Here is a 27,527-nt window from a genome sequence, read left to right as displayed (position 1 = left end):
GCCTGAGTTAAGCTTTCAAAGCAAGCAACATTACTTTTCTAACAGTGTTCCTGCTCTCAGAGGGCTTGGGGTAATATGAATGGCTTTTAAGTATGCATGGAAAAAGCATCTCATTTTAGAGATGTTTATAGCAGTCCTCCGCCACTGTCAACATCCCCCCCACCCTCCCAGGGAAATGGGCCATTTCAAAGGCTGGAGGAATTTGCAGTGAGTGTGAAGATTGCTCAGCCAAGCAAGCCCAATCCCAAATTGCTTTGCAGGAAAGGCTCCTCTGTTTATCTGCGTGAGCTGGAGGTGGCAGGGAGAAAAATATGAAGGGAGCTAACAAGTCCATCGCAACCTGCGAAGGAACAAGGGCAGGGGGCCGGAGTCACGGCCCTCCGGCATTTTCCAATTGGGTGGAAAGGGAGCCCAACGCAGCACTTCTCAAGAGAGCAGGAAGTCAGAGCTCTTTGCTGTCTCTGGCATACGATAGCTAAATCTGATTCACGCAAGGGAAGGCTTGCAAAAGTCAAAGGTGGACTTTTGGAAACAAACAGAGACCAACCAGCTGCAAATTAGCTACTGAGCAAAGTTCAGAGTGTTGGTGTATAAAGCATAGCCCCATACAAAGCTACCTCAGGATGTGATTTGCAAATACAAATCTACACTGCAGTGACTATAAATCCAGAGATTCTCACTCAGGGGTAAGCCAGCATGGGGTGTAATCCTGATGCTGCTGGCCTCTGGCCCCATCTAGGAAGGTCAAGGGTGATGGGAGTTGTAGTCCAGCAACATTGGGAGGGGGCTGTGTTGCCCACCTCTGCTCCAAATGCATGTACAACTATCCCTTAAAAAAATACATTCACATTTATAAAGTTTCTTCTTGATCCTAGAGTTGGAGAAGGGTGTGTGAACCTCTGCACCCTTGTACTGTGGCTTAAGCAAACATCTGTGAACCGTGGGGATTCTAGTAAAGGAAAAGAAGACGAGGCATGACTAAACACAGCTAACCCCACCTTATGTCTGCTTTCAAGCTAGAGCCCATAGCAGTGTACTGGCCAAACACAGCAAGCATCCAGGATAAGCTGGTGGTGGTCAGGACAACGGACAGCTCTCTCCTTGACGCAAAGCAAACTGACCAGCAAACAAGTTGGATGTCAGAATCGTAGAATTTTTGCATCTGCAATAGCCTGGAGCAAGGGTACCCAACATGGTGCCCTGCAGATGTTACTGGATTCCAACTCCTACAGCCCCAGCCAGCAAGGTCAATGGGTAGAAACAATGCGAACCATAGTCCAACAGCATCAGAAGGGTGCCAGGTTGGCTATCCCTGCCCTAAAAGAAGCCTGTGCAGAACAACAACATTCCCACCCACTCTTCCCCCCCACCCCAGGAACTATAAGCAAAAACAAGCACGAACTGGATTAAAGTTCAATGGAAGTACTTCTAATGGCAGGAAGGAGAAAAGTCTCTCCTAGCCAAGGAGTGTAGGAAAGACATCTGCTGTCACGTGCCTTCTGACTTTCCGTGGAGGTGCCTTTGCAGGGAAAATGAGAGTCTGGGAATAAGACTTTTCCTCTCCCCCATCTTCTCTATCCGCACACGCACTTGCCTAGCTCTGCTCGCTACTAAACACAGGCATGATGGACATTATTTAAACAGCAGCATGTTTTTGACAGCAGCCCTTGGCACCTGGTACACAAGATAAAGTCGGGTTAACGTTTCCCAAGCTGAAGAGAAGGCTAGGAGCAAGCCATTTAGAGACACAGTGCGTCCTTAGCGGAAGGAACCTCTCCCATTCGGGGGGGCGCAAAGATGCTCCCATGACTCACTCACAGAAGAGGTGAGGGTCACCTTAGCTTATCTGCTCCCTGCACACCATGGGAAACTAGTCACCTCCTTTGCTTTGCATCTTTTGGCAGGGGGATGTGCTTATAATTGGCTCGGCGAGGTCTAGTAACATGGAAAGCATATTTGACTCCTTTCTTTCCCTTTGAAGGCTCCTAATATATTCTACGTTATTAGCAGCCTTTGGAATATGAGGAGGAGAAAGATATTGGGGAAGGAAGGCAGGGACCCTGCCTTTAGAGATGAACCTTTTGATTAGAAAACCTTGCTTAGTTGAAATCTGTCCTCTGGCTAAAGGGAGGGAGGGCGGGAGTTGAAACAGCATGATAGGTCCACATTTATTCACTGGCACAGATGCATCATATTACCCCCTCAAAAAGTGATACAGAGGCATAGTTATTTCTAAACCATAGAATGCCCAAATAGAGCCACATATCATGGGAAGTTGAGAGTAGGAAATTCAACAATATCTGGAGAAGGTTGTAGCTCAGGGATTAGAGAACATAAGAAGAGCCTCCTGGATCAGGCCAATGGCCCATCTAGTCCAGCATCCTGCTCTCACAGTGACTAACCAGTTGCCTTTAGGAAACCAGCAAGCAGGATTCAGGCACAAGAGCCCTCTCCCCTCCTGTGGTTTCCAGCAATTGGTGTTCAAAGGCAGTGTTGCCTCCAACAATGGAGGTAGAGCCGAGCCATCAGGGCTAATAGCCCTCAATAGCATCATCCTCCATGAATTAGTTCAACCCTCTTTTAAAGCCATCCACGTTGGTGGCCCTCACTGCCTCCAGTGGGACTGAGTTCCATAGTTTACCTGTGGGTTGCATGGTGAGTCTGTCAACATTCAGATTCCTTGGATGTCCACAAAAGTTCTAATGTTATCAGAGAGGGAGGAAAATAAATTCTCTGTTCACTCTCTCCATGCCATGCACAACCTTATAAACCTGTTATCATGCCACCTTTGACTTGCCTTTTTCTCTGGATGCAGTGCACCTGCTTTGCATCCAGAAAGCTCCAGGTTTAATCCCCAGCATCTCCAGGTAGGGCAGGGGGAGATCCCTCTCTGGAAGACTGGAAAGGCACAAGAGCAGACTGCGTAGCTTTGGACTACACATGGACAAGCACCCAGATAATGAATTTCATATTTCCTTATGGGGAAAATCCATAGCTCAGTGAAAGAGGGTCTTTATTGCCTGCCTTAGGTCCCAAGTACAATCCCCAGGATATCCAGGTAGGCCACTGAAATCCTGGAGAGCTGCTGCCAGTCACTGCAGACACTACTAAAAAGGTAAAAAGATCAAGGACCCCTGGACCATTACGTCCAGTCAAAGGCGACTATGGGGATGCGGCGCTCATCTTGCTTTCAGGCTGAAGAAGCCGGTGTTTGTCCACAGACAGCTTTCTGGGTCATGTGGCCAGCATGGCTAAACCGCTTCTGGTGCAATGGAACACTGTGACGGAAACCAGAGTGCAAGGAAACACCGTTTACCTTCCTGCCCGAGCGGTACCTATTTATCTACTTGCACTGGCGTGCTTTCGAGCTGCTAGGTTGGCAGGAGCAGGGACAGAGCAATGGGAGCTCACCCCGTCGTGGGGATTCGAACCGCCGACCTTCTGATCGGCAAGCCCAAGAGGCTCAGTGGTTTAGACTACAGCGCCACCTTTTTTAGACACTACCACACTAGGTGGGCAGATGGTCCAATTTAATATAAGGGAGCTTCCCATGTGGAGTCTCCTTCATTGGAGGCTTTTAAAACTGAGGTTGGCTGTCCATCTGCCTGGGATACTTTAGCGGCGGTTCCTGCATTGCAGGGGCTTGGACCAGGTGACCCTTGGGGCCCCTTCTGACTCTCAAATTCTATGGTTCTGTGTTCCCCCCACCCCCCACCTGCTATGCAAGTTCACCCTTTCCAGCCTTGGCCGCAGGATGGAAGTTCTGCAAGATGCACAGCAGAAATTTCAGGTGTCTCCAGCCCTATCATTTTCCTCATCTCCCCCACCGCTTGCCTCCCACCACACTCGCCAGCTGTCAGAATGAAATGGCGTCTCCCCAGAGGAGGATGTGTGCTCATTTAATGTATGTATTAATAAGTATATTGACTTTCTCTCCCCCCCCCCCCCGGTTGTCAGTCTCCATCAAGATTTATTCCCCCTTCACAGCCCCTTATTGACTGAGGGAAAGAGTATTCCCACAGGTCAATCAATCCTGATCCAGACCGTGGACGGGAGTCAATAGCTATTTATTATATGATATATGGGCTTCATTACTTTAAACGCTATTAAAGGGGGAACATGGCAGAAGAGTGTAAGGCGGGAAGCAGAGCAGGAGATGTCCAAGCTCAAAGCCAGAAGGCGAGGGGAGACTTGGGGGAGAACCAGGAGGATGGGGGGGGCGGACTGCCTGAGGTGGGGGGGGTGCGAGCAAGGTGCTCAACAGCTCATTGTCCAAAGCAGGTCACCTCTTGGTCTGGCAAACAGCAGCAAAGTTGTTGTTGTTTTTTAAATAATTTTTATTGATTTTAACATATAAATTATAAAATGTACCACAAAACCTATCACTTATACAATCTTTTTAGACTTCCATCAGCACCTCTGATGATCCACCGTTTTAACCACTTCTTATGCATTTCTTAACTTTATATTGCCTTTACATCTCTTAACAAATCATCCTTCCCCTTCTCCATTTTTGCAATACTTCCAATCATACTCCTCACAAAACCTCTTGCAAACCTACAAACGTCGTCTGATCTTCACAAGTACTTTTCAAATAGTCTGTAAATTTACTCCAGTCTTCCATGAATTTCTGGTCCTGCCGGTTTCAAATCCTTCCTGTTAGCTTATCTAGTTCTGCAAAGTCCATTAACTTCATCCTCCATTCTTCAATCATAGGTAATTCTTCTTGCTTCCATTTTTGGGCCAATAATATTCTTGCTGCTGTTATTGCTTATAAAAAGAGCTTATATTCCTTTCTATTTATATCACTCCCAACAATGCCCAATAAGAATGCTTCTGGTTTCTTTATAAATGTATATTTCAACATTTTTTTCATCTCATTATATATCATCTCCCAGAAGCATCAAACAGCAGCAAAGTTATGCAGTTTTGACCACATGCTTACTGTTCTCAACTGCAACATGCACCATCACTTCGCTGGGTTCAAAATGCAGTGAGCCAGCCTTACTGCCCATTCTGTAGAGAGGGGCTCTAGTGTGTCGGTCCCAAGTCCTGCCCCAACTGCACCCCTGTGGAGCAAGTCTCCTCGTTATCCTCTAGACAGGGACGGATCTACTGTGAAACGAATGAAGCTTCAGCTTCAGGGTTACCTAACCCTAGAGGGGCCTCAGAAGCAACTTTAGCCCACACTGCTTACAAACTTTTGGGTCTAGTAGACTCAATTTGAGTTGCACATCTCAAATCGATCAATTATTATTATTATTATTAGTAGTAGTAGTAGTAGTAGTATTTGTTCTATATATTTCAACAACCCCAAAGTTTGAGAGTCAGCAGCACAGGCGTTGTAAAGGGAAGATGTCACAGTAAGTTGGCTGTTCTGCTGAAGAGCACTTAATTTCTTTACGCGTATTGTCTCTAGAAAATGACATTGCAAGGAAACTCTCATATGATGAAACTGTATGTGAACAGGTTGCTAGAAAAACCAGAAAAAAATGAGTATTTTTTAAAAGATGCTTCATGTAATGTGAGCTAACCCAGTGCAGCAATTTTAATCAAAATCTGAGATGTAGCAGTTAATTTTTTAAAAATAAAAAATCTGTGGTGATCTGTCATGGAACAACCCCATTGAAGAAGATAACAGTGGTTACTCAGACCTCGTTGCTGGTTGTGAAGGGGCCCCCATAGCAGTTTAAGCTTCACAGCCCCCCAAATGTAGGTCCACCAATGCCTTTCGTTTGTGGGGAAGAGCTGTGGCTCATTGCTAGGGCACCTGCTTTGTACGCAGAAGGTTCCACCTTCAACCCCCCAACATCTCCAGGTAGGGCTGGGGGGACTCCTTGGCTGAAACCTCAGAGAGCTGCTGCCAATCAGTGCAGGCAATACTGAGCTAGATGGACCAATGGTCTGGTTTGACGCAAGGCAGCTTCCTATGTTCCTATGTTTTAAAGGAAGGGCTGTAGCTCCATGGTGGGGGACTGTGTGATGAAGAAGGGTCTGAAGTTCTGGAAAGCCGCCTTCAGTCCACGTAGATCATAATGAGCTATGGTCAGACTCAGTATAAGGCAAGTTTCTATGTCCCTATGTTTAGAGATCTCCTTGTGGCTGCCCTCAAATCACCCCAGGAAGCTTTTCCATGGATCTCTCTTTCATCCAGGAGAGCGCACCCTGCTCTTTTTAAAGTGTGCTCCTAACCCATGGATGCAAACAGAGGGCCTACCCAACCTCTGCTTAAAAATCTCCAATGGTCTCCCCTTCATCTGTCAGGGATGCTTTAGCTCTGGTTCCTGCCTTGCAGGGGGTTGGACTAGATGACTCTTGGGGTCCCTTCCGACTCTAGCATCTCTGACAGGAGCAGAGCTCCTTAGGCTTACATAGATCTCTTCTCTTTGCTCCCTTGCTCTGGAAGGTCCTTGGAAGTTCCCCCATCCCTGCTTTCATGGGCAAACACAACCCAGAGTCATTGCCTTCAGGAGGAAAAGAGGCTTACACAGGATGAGCAGGTAGAAAGCAAAAATGCACACACAGTCAGCGCATCTCTCGAAGCGTTAGCAATTCCAAAGTGGCAACGCTTAAACCTCTAGCTCCAGAGACACCAGGAATTCCAAACTGCTTTGTGTGTTTTTTCCAATCTGCAGCCACGTTTAAAAGTGCCTCTTTTCTGGGATCTCTTCACCCACTCCCTTGCAGCCAGATTTGGCAAGTCCATTTCAGGGCCTCTTCCCACCAGGCCTGCAGCCAGACATATTGGAGTGCGGTGGCTTAATGAGGTGGAAAATCTTTGCGGAGTTGCTTCTTAAGTGAGCAGTTGGCATGGATATTGCCTGCATGCTTTTCATTAGGTCTGCACGACTAAAATGAGACTTACCCTCACCTCTTAAGAAAAAGCAAGATAGAAATTCAGAACAGGGGCCTGGTAGTATATCCCTGGCAGGATATACTGCACCCACAGCTCCCCTCCACCCCCACTGTGGCTCTGCAAGTGGGTGCAGAATTGCCTGTGCAAAGCAGGGCGAGACAAGCCAGCCTGGATTGTCTATTAATTGGGATTCGTTCTCAGCAGCAAAGTCAAATCAAGCTACTAAAGGGAGGCCTTGAATAATAGCACAGCATGGCTCATAACAAGACATTAGGAGACATGTCCTCCAATAAAATACTGATTTGCAGGCACAGTACTGAGTCTTGCACATTGCTACTGTTCCAGCAGGACTTGCGCACCGGGGGGGGGGGGAAAGCCCCCAACCCTCTGTTCTAGAATCCTTTGCACTGTGGCGAGTTTACCTGATTTGCACTAATTTGTCCTTAAATGCTGCAGTATGATCAAAATCATTTAGTAGATCGCCATGGGGTGATCAGCCAGTGCGGCGTAGGGGTTAGGGTGTTTCACTAGGACACAGGAGACTAGGGTTCGAATTGCTACTCAGCCATGAGGCTCACTAGGCATAGCTGTCAACATTTCCCTTTTCTTGCGAGGAATCCTTTTCGGAATAAGGGAATTTCCCTTTTAAAAAGGGAAACGTTGACAGCTATGTCACTGGGTGACCTTGGGCCAGTCACTAATCTACCTCACAGGGCTGTTGTGGGGATTAAATGAGGAGCCAGAGAAAACTATGTACACCACCGTGGGCTTCTTGGAGCAAGGATGGAATACCAATCCAATAAATCACTCAGTAAATCAATGAGTTCCCACAATGCAGATTACAATGATTTAAAAATACATTATTAAAATATGTCGAAACAAACTACAGTCAAGAGAATAGGGTGGATCCATATCTATCTATCTATCTATCTATCATCTATCTATCTATCTATCTATCTATCTATCTATCTATCTATCTAAGTTCATAAAAATGTAAGGCTGTCATGCCACAGTTTGTGTGGCTGCCGATCATGTAAGAAAGTTAGTGCTACAATATTATAGCAATAGTTCCCAAGAGCCACAAACACCCACACCCCGAGATCTGCCATAACACAAGTTCCCTCGATGTTCAACCGATAATGTGCCGCACATCTAATAAAATGATTTCCATGTCGTTAAAACATGTTTTCTTTGCCTTGAAGGGGACATAGAGAGGGAGAAAAAAGAGACACAGCAAAGGACCTGTTTCATCTAGAGAAGTTTCCCCTTAGAAGGATCAGGCTGGTGTCTCACCCAGTTATTTCTCCGGCAGAGCCATAATTAAATGGGAGACAGTAAGATGTGCAAGAGACCTAGCGGCGCCTAATTAAGCCTGGCTTTCCCGAGACCAGCTGCTGGAGGCGAACCACCTTCTCCAAAAGCGAGCATCATTAGTGACATGAATGGGATGGGGGGCGGGAGGAGCACCATGTATCGCAGCTTCCATATTGCCAGAGGGCCCCTTTAGCAAGCCCAGGGGAGAGGGCTGCCTTTAATATTTCATCAAAGGCTTCCATGTTTAAACACTGCGTTTCCTTTTATGATTGTTTAATCAACGCAACAGCAGGACCTTAGAGCTGGGAAGCTGTTTACACTTTCGCGCGAGATCCAATACGGTTTTGAAGACGGAGATAAGCTCCTACGAGGGAGCTCTCTGGAAAAGGAGCCTGACTTTTCAAAGTTAGACTGGAAGCGCGGGTCGCAGGTCTCGGCCGCCCCATTGCAGAAACGTGGGAGGCTTCTTTTATGGGGAAGGGTTGTGGCTCAGGGGAACAGAAGGTGCTTTGCATGCAGCAGGTCCCAGGTTTGGATTTGGATTTGATATTCCGCTTTATCACTACCCGAAGGAGTCTCAAAGCGGCTAACATTCTCCTTTCCCTTCCTCCCCCACAACAAACACTCTGTGAGGTGAGTGGGGCTGAGACACTTCAGAGAAGTGTGACTGGCCCAAGGTCACCCAGCAGCTGCATGTAGAGGAGCGGGGAAGCGAACCCGGTTCCCCAGATTACGAATCTATCACTCTTAACCACTACACCATCCCCCAATGGCATCTCCAGGTAGCAATGGGAGAGGCGCCTTACCTGAAATGTTTGAGAGCTTCTGCCAGTTTCTGCAGAGCAGTGGCGGACCTTAGGGTCCCAAGTTTCAGCAGTGAACAGTTCAACACCAAAATTCAGCACCCTCCCCCCAATCCTCTTGCCTTCCATTCTGCATAATAGTTGCACAGCCCCCTGTGGCACCCCCGAGACTCTGCACCCAGTGGTGGGCTGGTCAGGGGGAGAGGAGAGATGGGGTGAAGGTACTGAACTGGATGCTGGGGGGGGGGGCAAGGAATCCACCAACAGGTGTCCCCACCCTGCTGGTACTGGACTTCCTGGTGGATGAGGATGAGCCGCCTGAAACAGGCTCTGGCCCTCTCCCTGCTGATGACATTTCCTGCCCAACTCTGAAAATGAGCCATGAGCTGCACTTCCTATCCTTGGAGAGGCTTATACCTTTAAGAAAGTGGAACATGAGGAGCAGAATAAATAATAATGTTTAAAAGCCTTTGGATCACCTTGTATTATTATAAACAAGATGCCTGTCAAGCAGACCTCCCAGATGCCGAAAACATGAATTAAGTCACAAGCAATCTTAGAAGATACTGAAGAAGAGATGGGGATTTAATGTACCGTATTTTTCGCTCTATAACACGCCCCTGACCATAACACGCACATAGTTTTTAGAGGAGGAAAACAAGGGGGGGAAATTCTGAATGAAACAGTGGATGTATCATTTTTGTGCTTCATGCTGTGGCCACAGACATGTGATTTGACGGTGAGTTTGGGGTAGCCCAATGCAAAAATTCTGAGAATCCATGTGGATCTGTGCTTTGTAACCATGTTTTTGCACCATTGTAGCCCCAGGCAACAGTGGGTGCATGATTTTTTTGGTGCAGGCTGTAGCCATGGACATGCTATGTGATCTGATGGTGAATTTGGGGTGACCCAATGCAAAGATCCTGAGGATCCATATGGATCCGTGCTTTGTAACCATGTTTTAAGTGGGGAGGGAAGGAAAAACACAGAAGGGACAAAGAGCACGAGAGGGGTGTGCAGCTGGCTAACAATGCAAGAGAGGGGTTTAACGGGAGGGAGTAAAGGAAGGCAAAAGTTTCCCTCCACCCACCCAAGCCAGCCCTCTCTCTTTCTCTCTCTCTCTCTCTCCCACCTGCATGTTTTCCGGCTGCCGAGGAGGAGGTGCGATCCTTTCCTTTCCCCTCTGCTTGCCAGGAGGGCAGGGGATTTCCCTGCTCTTTGTTGCGTGTGGGCAGTAAGACCCTGAGGCAGAATGCAGGAAAGCAGCAGCTTCCTCTCTACAGCTTTCCGTCCTCCGCACGATCTGATTTTTGCCTGATTTTTGCCTCTGCACTCGGGCCAGTCGGCTCCAGGGACCACACATTCGCTCAATAACACGCACAGACATTTCCCCTTACTTTTTAGGAGAAAAAATGTGAGTGTTATAGAGAGAAAAATACGGTATTTTTAATCTTTTGTTGGAAGCCGCCCAGATGAGCAGGGTATAAATAAATTATTATTATTATTATTATTATTATTATTATTATTATTATTATTATCCCTGAATGTGGCTGTTACCTGTATGCCAGCTATTATACATCAGCTAACTGATGGGTCTTTTCCATGCTTTGGGTTGTATCCAATGCTAGTCCTACTCAGAGGAGACTGCCAATCATTTTGTGGGTACAATTCAAAGGGCTGGTTTTAAATGGCTCAGGACCCCGTACCTCAAGGCCCGCCTCTCCCCATATAAACCAACCCAGAGCCCCCTGCAATCATCATTGGAGGCCCTTCTTTGTATGCCACCTCCACAAGAGATCTGGAGAACGGGCCTTTTCTGTGGTGGCTCCCCATTTGTGGAATGCTCTCTCCAGTGAGGCTTGCTTGGAGTCGTCACTACATATATTTAGGCGCTAGGCAAAAACATTCCTCTTCTCCCAGGCTTTGGCTAACTAAACAATTTATGTCCCTTTAAACTGGGAGGAGGATATTGTTATTGTTTCTTACCACGTTTCCTTTCTTATTTTTGTATTTTCTGTCGTAAACCACCCTGTGATCCTCAGATGAAGGGTGTATAGAAATTTACTAAACCAATAAATAAATAACTGTAATTAAACAAGAGGGGAAGCACTCGGTGATCACAACCCGAGAATGTCCCTGTTAGATTGGGGACGATACAATAATTTTACACTTTCGACTTTGGAAAGGAGGCTGGGAACTGATGGAAAAGCCGAGCAGGAAACCCTGCAGACCAAGATTAAGGCATCAAGCACATCATCTTAGCATAGCTGGCTCATCAAGCTGTCAAGAAGGAGACCTTGGATGTGCTTTGCAGGGCTCCACAAGGACAAGCAATGCCTCTTAGCCAAAAGAGGACTCACAATTTGGTGCAAACAGGCCAAACGGGAATGTTTTGCACTCTGCAGTCCTTGACAGGCCGGGAATTCTTGGCAGAGATGCTTTCCTTTGGAGACTGAGAATGCTGGAGACTGACACGACACCTGGAACCATCTGTTTATTTAAAAACATGCCAAGTGCGTGACGGGTGAACCCAGGTTAGTCGTGCCATTAATTTCAATGGGTCTACTCTGAGTAGGACTAAAAAGGGGATGTGGCCCATTCTTTCCAAGGCACATGGTCAACCCACCCAGTCTCGTAGGCTTGCACAGGAGCAGAGGAGAGGCACTGAGGCCTTCTGTAGTCTGGTCTGCAATCCTTACCTTATCCTAGACCCATCACCATCACCACCCTGTTTCCCTTTCAGGATCCACCCCCCTCTTGCCCTTCCTTTCCTTACATCTCCCCATCCTTTCTCCAGCTACCTGATGTTTTCGAGCTCCAGGAACAAGGAAATAGTGCAGGCTGGAGAAAGTTCCACCCACCAGCTGATGCAGTTAAAGCCCAGCTCTTACCTGACCTTCCCACTAGTCACAGACAAATAATAGCAGGCTAGAGGGAAAGTCAGATAAGATTTTTTTTTTTTTAACATCTCGGAACACCAAGCCACATTTGCGTCTGCATCTGTTCTTGCTGAAAACTAATTAAAATGAATGCCAAGCATGCACACTGTTATTCCCTTGGGGGAGGAAACCTACCAACCATTCTACTGATTCCCTTCCCACCCCCCAAGGAATCCCTACATCAACTTGTTTGCAACTTCTGTAAAATGGACAGAAACTTTGCATTGCTATCGGAGAACTTGTCCTGTGTTAAGGATCTTTGCAGAATGAACCTCAGGGGACACTGCTCTGCCAGAGGCAGCAGAGAGGGGCAAGCCCCTGGGACCAGGACTGCTGCTACCTCCAAAGCTTGAGGCTCCTCTGTGTTCCTCCTCTGAAGACTGCCTCTGAGAGGCTTCCCAGCTCTTCCAGCACCTCTGGAATACAGATTTGACCCAATTTATGGAACGCTAGCTAAAAAACCTGGTTTGTCTGCCATCTATTTAAATGTGATGCCATTGTTAAAGCAGCTGCACAGACTGCTACTACCGAGCCAGGTTCAAAACCTTGAACAACTTAGGTACATTGTACCTCAGGGACCACTTGAACCCTCGTATCCCAGCTCAATCAATAAGATCATCTGCAGGAGCGTCGCCGGTCATTCCCCAAGTTGGTGAGGCTTGTTTTGTAACAACAGTAAACTGAGTCTTTAGTGTCATCGGCCCAGTCCTGTGGAATGCTCTGCCACTAGAGATCCAGCAGACGCCTTTTGTGCCAGCTTTTAAACACCTTCTGAAAACTTTTGTATTCCACTGGGCCTAGGCTGGCAATGAGGAATACATCCCCCACAATGGCCTGCTGAGATTTGTTTTAATTTTTTTGCTTTCAACTTTTTTTAAAAAAATTAAATTATTTTACTGCGTGGTTTCATGTTTTTATATTGCTGCTGTTGTGAGATATTTCTATGATACAGCGGTATATAAATATTTTAGTAAATACAGTGGTACCTTGGGTTAAGAATTTAATTCATTCTGGAGGTCCAATTAAGAGTTTGGGGGGCTTCAGTCTTGATAGAACCTTGGGTCCCTTCCAAAGCAGTTATCATGTATCTGTAAGGGTGGAATGTATAAGAGGAAACCAGCCCAATCAATTCCTTTGTCAAGGTAATGGGTAAGACTGGCTAACTAACAATTTAGCATATCCAAAGAAGTTGTTCTGCTGCCATAGAAACAAATGGGTGAGCCTTTTCCTAAGTGAAGAACAATAGGCCAGGGATGCTGGGTAGGTGAGAAGTGTGTGCTGCTGGAAGCTGAAGCCTATGAAGCATGTCTTGCTCTCTGCCGAAGATAAGCTGGACTTTGGGGTTCCCTTGAAAACCAAATGGGGAAGCAAGATCTGTTAGGGTGTTAATGCTGTGAGCCCCTCCATCCTATGCTCAGGCTGTGTAAACAAAAGCACATATCCTAAAGACACCACAGTCTCCTCTGACCTTCATTCCAAGGAAACCAAACCCTGGGTAAACCCTCGGAACCAATGGAACCTCTCATCACTCAGAGATTGGGGTGGAGTGTAACAATATTGAAAGGGAAGAGAATTCCAGTCTGCTTCATGACTCACAGCTTGCCACAACAACCAGGCACCATCAGGGGGTCTGTTCAACGAAGTCACGGTGTCCATAGCAATGCAAAACACATACAGGATGTCCTGTGCACCTCACACCACAGCTCATGAAAACAGCAGGCACAAATAGAAACGTTTCACGTATCGATTTAATGAGCTGAGCTAGAAGCCTCGGGAGGAAGACCAGCTCCCAGCTGAAGAAGATAAACACTCAGTGATTGTGGCCTGAGAATGTCCCGATTAGACTGAGGGCAATCCAGTCATGTTGCCCTTTGACCTTAGAAAGGAGGCTGGGAACTGACAGAGAACCGAGCAGGAAACCCTGCAGACCAAGATTAAGGCATCAAGCACACAGTCGTAGCGTAGCTGGCTCATCAAGCTGTCAAGAATAAGACCTTGGATGTGCTTTGCGGATTTCCACGCGGAAAAGCAGCGCCTCTTAGCCGAGAGAGAACTCGCAATTCGATGTGAACACACTAAAGGGGGTGTTTTAAATGCAGTTTTGCACTCTCTGGTGTTGGACAGGTGGGAAGTCGGGGCAACCTTTGCACAGACGCCTTCCTTTGGAGAGCACATCCTGCAGTCTTGCAGGTTATCTGGAACCATCTGTTTATCTAAAGGCATGCAGAGTGTCCATCCCTGTTTCAGGTGAACCATGTTCAGGGAGGGAGAGCCCAGGTGTTGTGGGGGCATTTGGGGGGTTAGGGGGTGCAATGTCCTGGCCTATACTGGCTGCAGTACTTGGACCAGGATTTTGTTTTCTGCTTGAAACATTAACATTAAAACCAGTACAGTACACAAGCAAGGCATGGGTTACCAGCACAAATGGCTATGGCTAGCAAGTTCAGATGTTGATCCAATGGCTGGCACGCTCCCTGGGCTCCTGTTATATGCTGCTTCTGGATGCAGAGGTGACATACAACCATCATGAGCAGTAACCATTGATCATTTTATCATCTCTGAATTTGCTCGATTTATCCCTTTAAAATCCATCATAGCCGTATGGATGAGAATGCAAGAAGAGGCCTGCTGGATCAGGCCAATGCCCCATCTAGTCCAGCATTCGGTTCCCACCATGGCCTACCAGATACCCCAATGGGATCTCATAAGCGGGACCCAAGCACAAAAGCCCTCTCCCCTCCTGTGATTTCCAGTAACTGGCATTCAGAAGCATTACTACTCACCATTGTGGCGAGTAAACACTGATAGCCTTATCCTCCGTGAATTTGTCAAACCCTCTTTTAAAACCATCCATGGATGTCACTGTACAGTGGAACCTCGAGTTGCGGACGTAATCCATCCCAGAGGCATGTCCGCAACTCGAAGCATTTGTATCCAGAGGTGCCGCATCTGCACACACGCACAGCATGATTTAGTGCTTCTGCGAATGCACAAAGTGAGATTTAGCGCTTCTGTGCTTGCACGAGTGGCGAAACCTGGAAGTAACCGTTCCGGTACTTCCAGGTTGCCACAGGATGCAACTTGAAAAGACGTAACCTGAAGCGGACATGAGGTATGACTGGCAGTGAATTCCACAGGTTAGCTTCTCCTAGTGACGTTGCCAGTATCCTACCAGGAAGTGGCTCCTGATGCTTAGCCAAAGTCTGCTTCCCTGAAATTTCCACATTTGGGGCTTTATTCAACATTTCCTGTCCGCTAGCACAAGAGATTGTGCAACAAAGGAATCCATTGCTGCGAGGGAGAGCTAGTTGTGCAACAGCTGGTTCTGGTTGTGAAGTATGTTGCACAACAATCTTTCTGTTTTCTCTCACACAGCCAGTTTTTCCATTCTCTAGCGCAACAGCTGATCCTTGTCGTGCAATCTGCTGCACAACAACAGTGAATGTAACTGGTATTTGCTATGACTATTATTCTTAGCCCACAAATGTTATCCAAATTATTATATGATTTACTGCATTGTTAATAATAATAATAATAATAATTTTATTATTTGTACCCAGCCCATCTGGGTTTCCCCAGCCGCTCTTTGACATTTCCCTTTCACTGGAATGCATCAAAATTAATCACGTAATTAATGATCAGCCATAGCAGACAGCAAGAAGAACAGTGCAGATTTTAGCAGAAGCCAAACTGCAGCAGAATGGAAACAATGCTGATTGCAAGGAATCCAGGACGGGGTGGGAATTGCTGCTTCCTCCCATCCCTAAGGTGGTACTTAAGTGATACGGCTTACCTGGTGATGATAGCCAGGTGGGGAGGGCTCATGCAAGCCCCCATGAACAGCACCACATTCTCGTGCCGCGTCTGCCTGTATGCCATCACTTCCCTCTTGAAGGCTTTCAGCTGGTCCTCATTATCGCGCTCAATGTCAATCAGTCGGATGGCCACCTCGCCGTGCCAGCGGCCGTGAAAGACCTGCCCGAAGCGGCCCTTTCCAATCAACTCGCCAATCTCCAGCTGCTCAAAGGGGATGTCCCACTCCTGGAGGAAGATGCTGGTCTGGCTGGCCTTGCGGGGGAAGTTGCGGGCAGAGAGGAGCGAGAGGTTCATCTCCTCGAAATCATCCTCCGATTCTTCGTCATTTCCCTGTTCATTCTGGGGACGGGGAAAACAAGAGAGATTTGTTTTAGTGCAAGGGGAGGTGATATCCATCGTCCCTGTACGGGGACGCCATTTACTTCTCAATCACCTGATGGCACAATCATGTCAGGTGACCCACTTTCATCCCATGTGTGTGTGTCACTTCAAAACTCTGGCAATCAGCTGATTGTAGGGCCTGGAAAAAGCTGTGCACAGGGATTTACAGGTGGCACAAATCAGTGGACTGGTGGTGCCTGAAACCCCCTTTTTGGACCAGCCTTGTTTTTACCTGCCCTATGCCAGATGTCCCATACAACATCGGTTGTAGGAAATATGGGCATGGCTTGACCAAAACAGCCACAAGGGCCAAATGTGCAGCTCTGGTGGGCCTGATTATGCCCACAAGCTGGAGGCCACCCAGTGATGTTTTAAAGCAGCTATGAGGAACCTTTGGCCTGCCAGCTGTTGTTGAACTCCCATCCTCCATTGCCATTGCTCATGATCTATGGGGCTGACGAGAGATGCAGACAAGCAACATCTGGAGGGCCAAAGGGTTTCCCACACCTGTTTTAGAATCTATTTTATCTAGGATATCAAACACTCCAACACAGCATCAGCTAGCCCTCAAGCTATGGATACCCGACAAGCCCTGAAAAAGCAGGCATATAACACCAAGGTCATGCATTTGATCCCCATATGGGTCAAATTCCTGCATTGCAGGGGGTTGGACTAGATGATCCATGGGGTCCCTTTCAACTCTATGATTCTACTCTCTTAAGATGGGCTTCGGTGTCAAATGTGTTGGTGATAGACAACCACAGATCACTACAGGTCAGGTAAGATGGCCCAGAGCATTTTGTGACTGTCAGTGGGCAAAGCATCAAGCTGGAAGGAGAGGCAGGCATTGGGTGGGGGAAACCCACAAAAGGCCCCTGACTCCCAGGAATAGGGGGGAGCCCACCACATGATTCTCCTTCCTGTGTGGTGCAGGGTGCTCCTTCACAAGCGACTTCTTGGGAGAGCAGCCACTTGCAAAGGAGCAGGATCGGTGCCGGTGCTGAACACAGGTACCAATTCTGCCTGCTGCAAGGCTTTCCTTCGGAAGAGAAGATGCTTGCAAAGAAGCAGCATCAGCACCTCTGCTGAACAGCTGTTCAGCACAGATGCCGATTCTGCCTGCTGCAAGGTTCTCCTTTGCAAAGGCACACCTGCAGAATTAAGCCCCCTGCTCTCGGTCAGGAGTGGAGGTGGGAGAGGTGATGCTGTATGTTTAATTAGGTAAAAAATAATAATAAGCCTTGCCCTCAAGCTACTTTGGGATCAATTCAGGGTGGGGTGGGTCACCCTGATTCAGGACCCCTGAATTGAGGCCATGGGGTGGTCATCAGATCCTTGTGTGCATCTTACCTCAGAGGTTGGTTCCACTTCAATTTGAAGTAATGGGTTTCCTTCCAGGCTGCAGAGAAAACCAAATGTTGCAAATTATTAAGACTTGAAAGTCAGAAGCGCCAGGAGCACAGGGAAAGCTACCTTCTACAGAAGGTCCATCCAGCTCAGCATTGTCAACACTGACCATCAGTGGGTCTCCAAGCAGGGGACATTCCCAGTCCAACTTGAAGATGCTAGGGGGTTGAGCCTTGGACATTCTGCATGCAAAACAGATGCTCTAAGGGCTGAATTATTCCCACTTGAAAATCAATGGGACCAAATTTGTCATGAGTAACTAACTTGCCCTGCTGATGTCAACAAGACTGAAGGATGTCTAACTGAGGCTGCATCTGCACCACCATACATTGAATGCAGTATCATACAAGTTTAAACAGTCATGCCTTCTCCCAAAGAATCCTGGGAGCTATAATTTATTAAGGGTGCTGAAAGTTGTGAGGAGATGATCCTGCTTTAAATGTACAATGCAGATGGGACCTTGGTCTCCATGGCAAGAGTCATTAAGCTCCCCCCGAATTTTCTTGAATGGGGGGCTGGAGAAGGGTCGCGGGAGATTGCCTCCCTTTGCAAATGAACAAAGGGATGCAGTTTCTACAGCAAGTCACGTAAAAAGAATTATGGGATGCTGTTCTCTTCTTACGCCCTTCAAACAATCGAATGGGTCACTGCTCAAAGGCTTATAATACGAAGAAGGGAGGAAACACCAACCAAACAACCTTATAGACGAAATTATCCCTGTGTTATAATGCATGTCATCAACGAAGCACAGTTAATTTTGCCGAACAGCAACAATACGTTTGAAGCACAGTGAAAATATAAATAGATCTGCAGGCCAAAGAGTCATTTCTTGTGAATCAGTTTGATGGGAGGCCAGACCCAATATGAGGTTGGGGCTTATCTCATAATTTTTCTTCCCTCTGCACGCTCCCCACCCTCACTAACAGAAAGGCCACTAGTTTTCTGAAATATGACATGTCTGTGATGAGGGTTTTCATCTGAAATGAAATGATTGTTTGACCGAGCCAGCCATTCTGATGACTGGTGCAACAATGGGAAGATATGCAACAATTTATATAGGTATGGTTGATTGATTGACAAGCAAATTGTTTGCTGTAATGACAGATGGGGTGTCTGTGGACGAAGGACATTTTTATCTCAAGGACTTCCGGCAGAATGAAACACGTCTCTCTGTGCACAGAAGCCACATTCGCACCATACATTCAAAGCACTATGATGCCACTTTTAAACAGTTGTGGCTTCCCCCAAAGGATTCTGGGAGTTGCAGTTTGTTAAGGGCACCAAAAGTTGTTTGGAGGCCCCCATTGCCCTCTCAGAACTAGTTTTCGCAGTGGTTTAACCTTCAATCCTTCTTCCCAGGGAACTCTAGGAACTGTAGCTCCAGGAAGCAAAAAGAGGCCTCCTAACAATTCTCAGCACCAATCACAAAACTATAGCTCCCAGGATTCTTTGGAGGAAACCAGGAGTGTAGAAGAGGTAACCTAGTGCTTTCAATGTAGAATGTGGCCTGAGACACATTATCACCTTTGTCCAGTAATGTAATGAAGGCCAGGTCCTGTCTTGTGGGAGGGAGTTCCATAGTTTAAGTATGAACTGCATAAAGAAGAGCTTTATTTTGTCTATCCTGAATCTTCCAATGTCCATTTTCATTAGATGTCCCTGAGAGATAGTATTATGAGAGAGGAAGAACCATATCCTATCCACTTTCTCTACCCCACGCATAATTTTATACACCCCTATTACTTTTGGGTACCTCATATTGAAACCACTGCCTTGTTTTTGAAAGCCCATTTTGCTTTCAAACTGATTGGCAGTTAACCACCCACATTTGCCATTAGAGGGAAGGCTGAGTTGAACTTCCCAAAACTGAAGATCATTTGCCCTTGATGTGTCCCAAAACTAGCATCTTACCTCTACCCTCCCTTTGGTGTCACTCCTGCGAACAGCAAATGCATTTTTATTTATATTTTAAATGGTGTCATTGCTGCTGTTTTAAGGGGGGGGGCATGGTGCACTCCTGACAGTGCACTTCACGGCAGAGACAAAATCAGGCAATTTAGGAATGCCAAAATGCAGATGAGGAGAATTTTGCAAGTGTCTCCAAATGCGATGTACTAAGAAGCAGGCAAAGTTAGCCACAAAATTGACACTGGCTTGGAGGGAAGAACATCCCTTTTGAGCCCCCTAAGAATCATGCTGAGGCCATTTCTAATGTTGATTCCTCAGTCATGTCTCCGGAGTCCTGTTTAGTTCGGAGGGATCTTCAAATTATTGCAAACAAGTGGTATGAGCCACTTGGCTTCACTCCTAGGGAATACACCTAGTTGCCGATTCCATTTTTCACCTGTGTTTTCATTGATTGCCAGCTAATCTCCCCCAGGCCTGGAGCCAGAGATTGCAGTAATAGCCGAGGCGCTGGCAGCACAAAGCTCCTCACCTAACATTATTTCTCCTCCCAGTCCAACTCTCTCCATTTCGTATTTCAGATGAACGGAGAGGGCACCTTTTAATGATGCAACAGAGAGGAGTGAATTTAGAGCCCAGAGATTGTCTTCTTAGACCAATAAAGACTGATGGTGAGAGGTTCCAGGGAGAAACTATTCACTGAACATTCATCCTGATTTGTTTGCAGGGCTGGTTAGATGACATCGATCTACAGAGTCACCTCAGATCAAGAGTTACCCCATAGCTCCCAGTTCAGGAGTGTGTCCACCCCTGTTGCTCAGCCCGGACACAGAGGTCCAGCTCCAAGGGCCTTCTGGCAGTTCCCTCACTGTGAGAACTTCACTATATAGCTTCTGGAGAATGCTAAAGATGCAACTCTTTACCCTGACATTTGGTCCTTTAGGTTTCTAAGACCCACCTTATTTTTGTGGTTGTAAGTTGTTTCAAACTGTTTTTAATATTGTGCTTTAATGTTGTAACCTGCCCTGGGATGGTAGGGTGAAGGGCTGGTAAATGATAATTATCATGCGATAGTGAAGACAACATATAAAAGTGCATTATGTTAGGGGAAATCGCTTTGCAAAAATATGCAGTATTAGGCAAAACTGCATGCAAAATTGGGTACGTTAGGACAAATTCCTACTAGAATGCTGATGAATATTCATGGAGATTTAGAAAAGAAAGGAATCACAAACAGGAAAGGAAACGTGGAGAACTGGAGACTGGGAAATGGAAAAGAACCAAAATTGATCTATTTGCCCATCCCTAGCTGAGACTTGGTTGAAATTTCAAAAACTAAGCAGAGGCTGAGCCTCCCTGTAAGGAGAAACGTCGTTGTCTTCAGCTCAGGTGCGGCAGCCATCACAAACAGGACCCTTTGCCGTCAAGGGTTTCTCAGCAGGGAGAGCAAGCGAGAGCAAAGCCTTCTGGGAGTCATTTGCCTGCAACTTTACACAAACACCTGCAAAAACTGAATTGCCTTCAGGAAGTTTGTGGGGCAGAGAGGGGGGGCGGGAAGGAGGGAGAGGAGAGACATTAATTTTTAAAAGCGGGAGCCGACTTTGGCAATTCGTTTGTAAGCCCCGAGTTAGAGCAGCGGAGGATTCTTTAATCTGCTGCGCACAAACAGCTGCCACTCTGAGATCTCGAGCCTCGCAGAGAAGTCAATTACTCCTGCCTAAAAGCCTGGGAGAAGAAGCCTTCCCAGTGGGACTGGCAGGCTGGTCGCTTCCCGCATCACGAGCGCTGTCCCCTGCTCTGCATTCCCTTCGCTTTGACCTTTGCAATCCAACACAAGCTTATCAAGTTACCAGCAGCGGCCAAAACCAGGGGCTCCGTGGATCTGTTTCTCAGCCCTTTATCATTACTGTATTTAAGCAAAGGATGGAGTCCGTACATCCCCGTGTGGGACCCAAAGGCAGAGAGAACTGACACAGGAGATGTGTTCCATTGCATATTTTAATTATGGAGACTTATATTTCAATGTTGATTGTTTTATTGTGCATATTCATTATCCTTTCTGTCTTGTATTTTATTCTGTGAACCACCCTGAGATCTTATGATGAAGGGCAGTGTATAAATCTAACTTCTTCGCTTTTAATAGCATTGTGGATGTTTGAGGCATTGGTTCTGAGGTTCAAAGCCTGATAGAACTTGGGACCAGGTTATAAGAACATAACAAAAGCCTGCTAGATCAGCCCAATGGTCCATCTATTCCAGCATCCTCTTCTCACATTGGCCATCCCGATGCCCGTGGAAAGCCTGCAAGCTGGACATAAGTGCCACAGCACTCAGAGGCAGAATGCCTCTGGCAGTGGAGGGAGAATATATAAAATATTGTCTCTCCCTTTACATACCCAGCCGGTCACCGAGTTCTGCAGGAGAGGGTCTCCTGTGGGTAGCATCTCATCAGGAAATCCATTCTGTGCAACAGAACAACTGGGCCTTTGGAACTCCCTCCCCTTATACACCAGACAGGCACCTCCTCTCCTGTCTTTTTCTTTGCCTTCGCTTTTCAACAACGCTTTGAGTTGTCTGCATCTGTATTGGATCTGAATTTGTTTTTGCATATGAAAACGTTTTAATCGCGTGAGTTCTTCCCCTGCCCCCAAAATTGCTGTAAGCTTAAAATGCATTTTAAATGTGTACTTTAGTGCCAATTTCTGTACTTTTCTTTATTTAAAAAAAAAGAAGCCTGCAGATTAACATAGGAATGGAGCCAGATGGATGCAGAGTAAACAAAGACAAAAGTGGCAGGAACCACTTGCTGTAAATTTCAAGAGGGGGAGGGCGCTGTTGTGCTTGAGTCCTGCCTTCGGGCTTCCCATTGGGGCATCTGGTGGTGAGAACTGGGCTAAATGGGCCCCACTTTGGCCTGATCCAGCAAGGCTCTTCTTAGGACTGATTCATCCATCCATGAGCACATAATGCAGAGGAAAGCAGAAGTGTGTGTCCAGATTTGCAACTGGAATAAGTGGTACCTCGGGTTACAGACGCTTCAGGTTACAGACGCTTCAGGTTACAGATTCCGCTAACCCAGAAATAGTACCTCGGGTTAAGAACTTTGCTTCAGGATGAGAACAGGAATCACGCGGCGGCGGCACTGCAGCAGAGGGAGGCCCCATTAGCTAAAGTGGTGCTTCAGGTTAAGAACAGTTTCAGGTTAAGAATGGACCTCCAGAACGAATTAAGTACTTAACCCGAGGTACCACTGTATAGGAAGCTGCTTTGTACCAGGTGAATCTTTCTAGCTTCTCCTGTTAAGAAAACAGCACACATTCACAAACTGCTGCACCCCAACTTCAATGGGGCTGCGATGCACCTATAGGCTCTTCCTACCAAATAATTACTAATGTTTTAAAACAGGGGCTATTGGGGGCAAGTGGACATTGCCCCACCATAAGGGCATAGGAAGAGTCTGCTTGGCCAGGCCAACAGCCCATCTAGTCCATCCTCCTGTTCTCACAGTGGGCAAGAAGATGCCCATTGTAGGAAACCAGCAAGCAGGATTCAAGCAAAAGAACAACAGTCTCCCCTCCTGCAGTTTCCAGCACCGGGGGCAGAGCATAGTCTTCATGGCTAGCATCCATCAAGAGCCCTCTCTTTCATGATTTTGTCCAATCTTCTTTTAAAGGAGCGTCTCCACCCCCATTGTTCTGCCCGGACACTGAGATCCAGTGCCTTCTGGCGGTTCCCTTGCTGCGAGAAGCCAAGTTACAGGGAACCAGGCAGAGGGCTTCTCGGTAGTGGCACCCGCCCTATGGAATGCTCTCCCACCAGATGTCAAAGAGATAAACAACTACCAGACTTTTAGAAGACATCTGAAGGCAGCTCTGTGTAGGGAAGCTTTTAATGTTTAATAGACTATTGTATTTTAATATTCTGTTGGAAGCCGCCCCGAGTGGCTGGGGAAACCCAGCCAGATGGGTGGGGTATAAATAAAAAATTATTATTATTATTATTATTATTATTATTATTATTATTATTATGCCATCCAAGTTGATGGCCATCACTGCCTCTTGCGGGAGGGAGTTCCACAGTTTAGCTATGTGATGTGTGAAAAGGTACCGTATTTTCCGCCCTATAGGACGCACTTTTTCCCCTCCAAAAATGAAGGGGAAATCTGGGTGTGTCCTATGGGGCAAATGCAGGCTTTTGCTGAAGCTTCAGGAAGACATCCGCAGCCTAGGCAGCCCTGCGGGAGTTCCCACAGGGCTGTCTAGGCTGTGGATAGCAGCCTGCTTCCCGGAGCATCGGGCGCCCTGAAAGCAGAGCGCCCGGCGCTTCGGGAACACATCCGCAGCCTAGGCAGCCCTGCAGGAGTTCCCCGCAGGGCTCCCCACGCTGCGGACAGCAGCCTGCCGCCCGGCGCACGGGGCGCCCTGAAGCAGAGCGCCCCGCACGCCGGGCAGACATCCGCAGCGTGGGGAGCCCTGCAGGAGTTCCCCGCAGGGCTCCCCACACTGCGGATAGCAGCCTGCCGCCTGAGGCAGACATCGGCCAGCCCCACAAGCTCGGGGGACAGCAGGGAGGCGCAGCGCTGTTCCTCAACCTGGTTCGGTTTCCCCGACCTGCTTTGGGGGGGGGAATAAAGGGGGGAAATTTCCTTTGTTTCCCCCCAAAAAACAAGGTGCGTCCCATGGGACGGAGCGTCCTATGGGACGAAAAATACAGTACTTTCTTTTCTCTGCCCTGAATCTTGCAACATTTGGTGTCATTGAATGTCGACAAGTTCTGGCGTTGCGAGAGAGGGGCGAAGAACTTTTCCCTTTCTCCATGCCTCAGTCAGTCAGTCAGCCTGCCTGCCACCCTCCTTCTGATTTTGGGCAGCCCTGACTGTCAGCTTCCTCTTCCTAGGTTTGAGTTTTGTCCTTGTAGAACTCAGCAGGGAGGAAGACTGGGTGGCTCTGCCTGCCATGGGCTCTGTCGCCACCTACTGTTCGCCTCCTTGCCTTCTGCACTTCCAGTCAGCCCCCATGGGAACAAGCCACCACTAGCCAGAGGGTGAACAGACAGGAGATGGAGATCTCAGGGTCATTTGCAATAGAACAGCAAATGGTTTCTGACTCTGAAGTTTTTGAGAGCAACAAGAGCATAGTAACTCTTCCTGCCTAATTTAGGGGGCTAAAATGAAAAAAGCTAAACAGGCGTGTTCTTCTTGTGTGAAAGGACTGCAAGGCCAGTTAAATTATGTAGGGATGGGGAACAAATCTGATTCGATTTGAATTTAAAGCACAATATCTATCAAATTTTCTCTTTTCAAAATAATATGGGAACTGAAACACAGCCTCCTTCAAAATTCAGGCTTACCCAAATTTTATGGCACAGTTTTACAACCAACCAAAGTTTACAGAAATGCACATATGAAGCGGATATGTGCATAAAAATGAATATATTAGCAAAAATAACATACGAAACAGGCATTATATCAGGAGAAAATGTTTGCAAAAGTGCATGATCCTCAGCCCAAACTCCTTGCAAAAATGTGTCTGTTAGAAGAAATGCACACTGAATTGTTGAAAGGTTGTTGTTTTGGGTTTTTTTAAAGGCAAATTTCTGCAGAAATGTGGAGAAGTGAAGTTAAGATTGGGAAAATAAGAACCAAGATTGACAGATCCTACCACTCCTAGTCACTAGAAACAAATCTCTGAGCTCAGGATGTGATCAGAGGCACCTATTCTTTCATTCTGCCTGGATGTCTCTGGCACCTGACTGTGGCTGGTAGATCATGGGGTTCTAGTGGGGAAAAAACAAACTAGATCTGACAAGAAGTCTGCCTGCCCGTTTTGAAACTCTCTCTGCTCCCGGCTCATTTTCTCCCAGCTCCGTTCTGTCCACCTGCAGCTTCCCCTTCACAGTTCTGATGAGTGAGAATCTTGTACGGGTGTGCACCTTATTAGTTCGAAACCCATCTCCCTTTTCCTATTGTTCTCCTGTCTTTTGTCCTTTCAGTGGTGAGCCTTCCTTAACAAGTGACAGCTCTGTTTCCTTTCTTTCTACAGCCCTTCACATTCACCATAAGCAAGCATGAAGGTGAAGTCAGCAGCCTCTGTTTTACCAGAAAGTGAAATTTGCACAGCACAATGTAGACGCACAGCTCTTTCCCAGGCAGCGCAACTGAGAGAAGCACCTCTTGCCCAGCACAACTTAGATATATACCATATTTACCCGAATCTAATGCTCACCATTTTGGGGCCAAATTACGCTGCGAAAATTAAGGTGTGCATTAGATTTGATGGCACATTTACACTCCCCACCAAATGCTCTGAAAATTGAGGTGCTCATTAGTTTCAATAGCACATTAGACTTGAGTAAATACGGTAGCTCTTGCCCAGAACAATGTATTGCTTTTTTATTTCATTGCTTCATTGTAAAAAAAAAATAAAAAGCAGCCACACACACACTCAAAGTGGTTTGCAAAAGATAAAACCATAAAATCAAGAAGAAATCACAACCATACTTTAAAACATACAAATGTTAAAATGCTAAAACAGGTTAAAATTACCTCCACTTTCTAAGCATAGAGACATAGCTATTGCCCACCATAACTTAGAGACATAGCTTGTTTTCCCGAAAAGCAACTGTAAGGTAACACTGATGTGTCTAAGCCAGAGATGGAGCTAACTCCAAGCCTGGAGCCTGAACTGATCCTCCAAGCAATTTTTTTAAAAAATGGCTCTCTGAAGCACCAGTGATTGTGGTAGCACAGGCAAAGATAAAAACAAACAAATAAAAATAGGTATGGGCAGAGCCTAGCACCCTGATGGGGATGCAAGTTTCCCCCTCTGTGGTTGTCAGGTTGATCAACTGAGGAGCGGAGAGCGGGTGATAGCTTGCTCCTCAGCGGATCTGCACCGATCCGCTGAGAAAGAGGGTCTGTGTACACATGACTGGGTGTGTGAGCGAGCAGTGGCTGCACCCACTTCTGGCCATACTGGCCTGAGGAGGTTTGGTCAAGGATTCATGCAGCCCTTGGGCCAAAATGTTAGCCACTCCTGGTCACAGCGGTTAATACATGAGAGATTTCCTTTGAGAGAGCCAACATCAAAACACGTTGGGGAAACTGCCTTATATGATTGGATTGTATCCTATGGTCTCTCTTGCACTGGCAGAAAGCTCTTTGGTCCAGCTGAGACTTGCATCAGCGGAAGGGGAAAGGGGGCAATATTTGCAATTCCCCTAGAACCCCCTGGGCTACATCCCAAAGGGTCTCTCAACTTTCTCATAGACTCATAGACCCCTTCAATTCAAGAATCCTGCCCACAGCTGTCCCTGGGTGGGCTTGAACCACTGCCATTCTGGTTAGCAGCCAGACCCATGGTACCACAGACTCTCTCCTCTGGGGCAGACCTGAGGCATGGGGAGGGGTTAGGGGAAGTCTCTGCTGCTCCAACGAGCCTTCCATCAGCACACCATGGGAAACAGCCCATTGGTACACAGCTCAGTTGGCAAGAACATCAGACTCTTAATCTCAAGATCGTGGGTTCAAGCTCCACATTGGGGGAAAAGATTCCATCAAACTCTACAATCCTATGTTTTTATGAAATTACTTCACCATATTAAAAAGACATTTGTGTGCACCCGCCACCCTGGCTTTCCTGTATGATTTCTTCATTTCCCTCTCCCCAGCGTAAATCTGACTCTCCTAAGAGGGCATTCCAGATTCAGATTCCAGATCTACTACAATATCTACTAGGGAGAGGCAGGTTCTTCCAAGGAGAGGTCTCAATGGAGGTGGGCTTCAGAATAAGTGCAAGAATTCATGAGGACTACTCACATTGGGTTAGAATTCACTGGATGGAGGATGACTTGGGGCGCTCGGGTGGGCGTCTCGGGCACATCTGAAAGCAAAACAGGTACCTGGTTCAGAACAGGGAAAGATCGCACATGCAATTCACATACTTGGCAGTGCCCTCAACATGTTTGCATAGCAAGCATCCTGCTGGCATATGTGACAGGAAGGCCAGTGTGGTGTAGTGGTTAGAGTGCCAGACCAAAAAGGGTTAAAAAAAGTGCCAGACTAAGACCTAGGAGACCATGGTTCGAATTCTCATGCAGTCATGAAGC

General features: G+C 47.0%; 1 protein-coding gene across 2 annotated transcripts in view; it reads right to left on the bottom strand.

The window, feature by feature from the left end:
* KSR2 (kinase suppressor of ras 2) overlaps nt 1–27,527 on the bottom strand; it is a gene marked incomplete at its 3' end in the record, with an annotated part of 189,408 nt that overhangs the window by 36,359 nt on the left and 125,522 nt on the right. For both annotated transcript variants that reach the window (XM_081841791.1, XM_081841790.1), the window contains 3 exons: nt 27,238–27,301; nt 17,460–17,508; nt 15,706–16,067 (listed from right to left, as the gene is read on the bottom strand). In XM_081841791.1, coding sequence (XP_081697917.1) covers nt 15,706–16,067; nt 17,460–17,508; nt 27,238–27,301 — 475 coding nt within the window. The remainder of the gene's footprint in view (nt 1–15,705; nt 16,068–17,459; nt 17,509–27,237; nt 27,302–27,527) is intronic.

Source organism: Podarcis erhardii, assembly GCF_964252035.2.
Source record: "Podarcis erhardii genome assembly, chromosome: 15".
NCBI lineage: Eukaryota > Metazoa > Chordata > Lepidosauria > Squamata > Lacertidae > Podarcis > Podarcis erhardii.
Note: the sequence above shows the minus strand (reverse complement) of the source record. Positions and strands in the feature narration are given on the sequence as shown.